The 4,576-nt window shown below is 38.6% G+C and overlaps 2 protein-coding genes across 2 annotated transcripts in view; one reads left to right on the top strand and one right to left on the bottom strand.

Moving 5' to 3' along the window:
* The window catches only part of LOC101305700 (40S ribosomal protein S11-1-like), a 1,446-nt gene extending 220 nt beyond the window's left edge, over positions 1-1,226 (top strand). The window contains exons 2-6 of the mRNA XM_004288567.1: positions 101-141; positions 218-318; positions 532-676; positions 760-849; positions 964-1,226. Coding sequence (XP_004288615.1) covers positions 101-141; positions 218-318; positions 532-676; positions 760-849; positions 964-1,057 — 471 coding nt within the window. The 3' untranslated portion in view covers positions 1,058-1,226. The remainder of the gene's footprint in view (positions 1-100; positions 142-217; positions 319-531; positions 677-759; positions 850-963) is intronic.
* Positions 1,227-1,986: 760 nt separating this feature from the next.
* The window catches only part of LOC101310470 (GDSL esterase/lipase At5g37690-like), a 3,048-nt gene continuing 458 nt past the window's right edge, over positions 1,987-4,576 (bottom strand). Inside the window, exons 2-6 of the mRNA XM_004289544.1 lie at positions 3,293-3,420; positions 3,035-3,161; positions 2,838-2,950; positions 2,367-2,616; positions 1,987-2,198 (exon numbers count right to left, since the gene is read on the bottom strand). Coding sequence (XP_004289592.1) covers positions 1,987-2,198; positions 2,367-2,616; positions 2,838-2,950; positions 3,035-3,161; positions 3,293-3,420 — 830 coding nt within the window. The remainder of the gene's footprint in view (positions 2,199-2,366; positions 2,617-2,837; positions 2,951-3,034; positions 3,162-3,292; positions 3,421-4,576) is intronic.

Here is a 4,576-nt window from a genome sequence, read left to right as displayed (position 1 = left end):
TCTCTCTCTCTCTCTCTCTCTCTCTCTCTCTCTCTCCTTCTCCGACTTCATCTCCCTTCTCTTTCTGATTCTCTCTCTCTCTCTCTCTCTTCTGTTGCAGACGGAGAAGGCTTTCCTCAAACAGCCCAAGGTTTTCCTCAGGTAAAGCACCGCCTCATTCTATACTCTTAGCGTTTCAGAGATCGAGATCCAATTGATGTGTGTTATTTGAATGCAGCTCCAAGAAGACTGGTAAGGGCAAGAGGCCTGGAAAGGGAGGCAATCGCTTCTGGAAGAGCGTTGGGCTCGGCTTTAAGACTCCCAGAGATGCTATTGAAGGTTCGATTCCATACGCGTTTGTTTTTGTTTTTCATTTTAGATTTCTTTGCGTTAAAACCAATTGCATATATTATATTAGCCAGTTGATTCAATGTTACTTTTGAAACACTGATACTAGAGTGGAAGTATCAAATGGTGAATTGTCCCGCTTAAATCTTCAAGCAAATTTGGTATTTGTGATTTATGTTAGGATTTGTTTGTATTTCTCTGCAGGAACATACATTGACAAGAAGTGCCCTTTTACTGGCAATGTCTCCATCAGGGGTCGCATTCTGGCTGGTACCTGCCACAGTGCAAAGATGTCCAGGACTATCATTGTGCGGCGCAATTACCTCCACTACATAAAGAAGTATCAAAGGTAATTCATGTCTTATCACCACCAATACATATGCTGTGTTCCACTATTTGCATCAAGTAAACTAATCTGTCAATACATTGTAGGTATGAGAAGAGGCATTCAAACATTCCTGCCCATGTTTCACCATGCTTCCGTGTGAAGGAGGGAGATCATGTCATCATTGGGCAGTGCAGGTGACGTTCAAACAGTAACCTATCCCAAAATGTTATCATTTCATTTTCCTCCATCAAATATTATGTTGCTTTAAATTGTGTCAATCTGAACTTTTCTTTTTTCAATTCGTATAGGCCATTGTCAAAGACAGTGAGGTTTAATGTCTTGAAGGTCATTCCAGCTGGGTCTTCTTCTGCCTTTGGGAAGAAGGCATTCACTGGAGCATAAGATAGCATTTCTGGCAGTTTATGCAACTACCTTAGGTTGAGTTATCTTTTGGAACATCTGTTTTTTGCCAATTTAATTTGCGCCTTTTATGTAATTTGAATGTTAAGGTTATCTTCAGAACTATAATTTTGAATCCCAAAATACTGTGTTTTCTGCGGAAAATTTGTTAGAATGCCATAGTCTGATTATGTATGAGCAAAAGAGTTGTCATTGCGCTGGAGTCAAATCCCACTGGCTGTGCCTGTTTTCAGTTTTCACATTCTTTTCTTGTGGAATGTGAACTGATCTGTGTGATGGTTAATCAAATGATGTAGTCAAAACTGTTGGAGATAGGCTTATGTTGAAGAATGGTTTCAATGTTCCCATCAAACAGGAAGACACGCTTACGATTTCTTGCTTGAGCAACTGAATGGAGAATCCAGTTTTGAATTCTATGCATGCAATCAGTGTCTAAGTTCAACATGAACCATTGAGCTCCAATTATTTCATTTTTGTTGTCACTTGATTAACCAAGTGAGCCGTTCCTGCACTCAAGGTGGTGGCCGGTTCGATTTTGTCATGGATTGGAGATTTGGAGTGTAGAGGTCATTATATCCGTCACTACATGTTTGATTGTACTATTTAGGCTTCCATTGTGAACGTAGTATTGCCTACAGGAGCTAATTTTGTGTTGGGCAAGTTTCTCCATTAACAATGAATGTTCACTTTTATTTCCCAAAGACAATTGGGAACACGCCTTCAGGTACAAGAATAAAGAAAATGGGTACCAGCACCGTTTAGAGTTCTCTGTTCATTAGACTTGAAATCCAACTCTAATTAAGAGTCGTTCGACTGAGTTCAGATCTCCAAGGCAAGATCCTATTTGTTTTCCACGATGATTTTGATCAATGTGTATAATAACTCTACTGATTACATGACAAACATGTGAATTAGTGAGAAAGTGTTGGTGCAGGAGAGGAAGCTTTAGGAAATAGTCTCGAGAAGAGTTTGTCAGCAAGAACTACATTCGCTGCATCTGAGGGGTGGAATGCATCCCAGAATACATAATCTTTGCGGTTCTTGCATAGTTTTGAATTCGGTAAGCATAGCCCTCCAATCCGTGTGTCTACCTTGCAACATGACGTATTGGAAACCTTAAACCCTGAAAAATTACAGATTTAACTAATGTCAAATAGTCACATAATTAAGTACTATATAGTATATACCAGTAATGCTAGGAGGAGTAGGAGCTATCCTAGCCGATATCAGCTCATTATTCGAGTTGAAATAATAATCGGTGCCTCTAGCATTGTTGTTATAAGCATAATACCATATGCAGTAGGGTTGCTGATTAAGTCGAGAACATCTGAATATGTATCTGCAAATGTTAAATCTGCTCTCGGGAGGCGTCTGTTAAGAGAGGCAATGAGCTTCTCCACTTTAGAGTTGAAGTCCAGCACCCACAGGTTGACTTCCTTCAAGCATTGGCCTTTCTTTGATTTAACCCTCTGAGAAGGAATGCAGCCGAGAGGACCAAGACCGTGAAATATCATCTTTCGCGCATCCAGCTGGTAGAGCGTCTAACAGAAACATACCGATTGAAGCTAATTAGGGACCAATGGTGAGTTTCATGTTACTGCATTAGATTTTCACTCCATCAAATAAAATTGTCATTTGATTAGTCCATACAAGCCGATCCACATTCGCGTCACTTATATGCTTAATTTGGAGTAACCAAAACTTAAAGTGTGTTGCTGTTTTTACTAGTGATGATGGATAGAGAGGAGATTCTTTGTTTTACCTGAAATTGTTGCCCTAAGGTGCCTATTAACAGTCCCACAAAGTCATCATGAGTGTACTCTTGACCATCGGGTAAAAAGGGTTGCAAGAAATTGTTGACATAATCATTGCTGCCTGAAAGAGTAAGGAACAGAATTATCTGTCACTCCCCTATTCAAAAATTAAAAAGAATTCCAGTTGTGCATTAATAGAGAGTACCAATTCCAATGAAATAGAGAGCTTCAGTCAAGAGCTTGGTTGCAGCTTCACTCCCAATCTTAGCCTTGATGGCTTCCCTTGTCTTGTTGAAACTTTGTACTTGATCGTCGAAGGACAATCTCTCAATCTGCAAAAGAAGAGATAGCAGCAGAGTGAAGTCTTATCACTCTTATGTACAAGAATCTATGTACAAACATATATATGGTGTGATGAACACATATACGAAGAAGTTTCAACTAAAGGAAGAAATGTCTTTACAAAATAGAGTCCGGTGTCATTTAGTATTCCTGCTCCACCAGATGCATAGTTGACCCCCTTAAGGAGTGCATCATCATTCATTGACAACGAGAGGTAAGGCGGCGGTGATGAAATCCCAAGCTTCGCAGCTGCACATTTTCCACAGATCAGAGAAACAGAATCATACATAATGTGAATCAATTACTTAATGATATATATATATATATATATATAGATATAGTATGTAGAGAGAGAGAGAGAGAGAGAGAGAGAGAGAGAGAGAGAGAGAGAGAGAGAGAAGAGAGAACGGGGGGAACTGAAAGGGTTGTTGAAAATTGAACACAGGGATAATAAAAGTGGAGTGACGAGGAGGAGAGGAGGGGGGAGTTGGAGTGCTGGATATATATAGCAAAACGACAGCTGTTAACGCCGTTATGAGGAAGAAGGCTGAGCTTAATAAACAAATGGGGTTTAAATTAAAGTGAGATGAGTGACGTCAACTGCTTTGTGTTTGGTCAATGCTATTTTTATTTATATTTTTGCAATGATAGGTCTCAAAGCTCGTCGGAAATTCGTAACGGCCATATCCCACCGGCGGCTTACCGGATTAATTCTATACCCCTGCCGTCTGCCCCTCTGGGTTTCCTTTAAGAGACGAAGCATTTATTTGGATCCCAATATATGCTTTGCCTACTCATTTGCTAGGACTTGCCCGTTGCCCAAATATAGCATATATTGTACACAATAACGCAAGGCAACCTAATATCAAGTGTGTTATTCACATTTGTTCCTTTCTTAGCTTGTAGCCCTCTATGCAATGGGTTTGAATTTATTAAAGATAATTACTTTAAGTCTCTAAAAGAAAAGTAAAATTGTTAATAAATGGTAACCGAAATTTGTTGAGGTGTAAACTTTGGCGGTCAAACAGTCACTTTATGTGCATGTAATATCATGCGTTAGAATTTGTCCTTACGTAATAGTTTGTATTTCAAAATTGCTTGTACTGGGTGTCAAAATGAGATATTTGTAACAATCAGCTATTCATAACCGTTCAAGGAACATGTGACTAACGTTAACATTTTCATTTTTAGCTTAAAATTTGAATTATAAAAATCTTATACTTGTAATAAAAAGAAAAAGAGTTTGAACTTTTTTGTTACTTCGAACTATAGTTTAAATTACTCATGTTATCGATTGCATTTATCATAATTTTGAAACTAACGGTTCATAATCTTAAATCGTATAGGAAACACATAATGCATAACGCCATTTTTTTCACAAGGATGCCATTCAAATCACAAACAT

This window comes from Fragaria vesca, linkage group LG1, assembly GCF_000184155.1.
Source record: "Fragaria vesca subsp. vesca linkage group LG1, FraVesHawaii_1.0, whole genome shotgun sequence".
Classification (NCBI taxonomy): Eukaryota; Viridiplantae; Streptophyta; class Magnoliopsida; order Rosales; family Rosaceae; genus Fragaria; species Fragaria vesca.
Note: the sequence above shows the minus strand (reverse complement) of the source record. Positions and strands in the feature narration are given on the sequence as shown.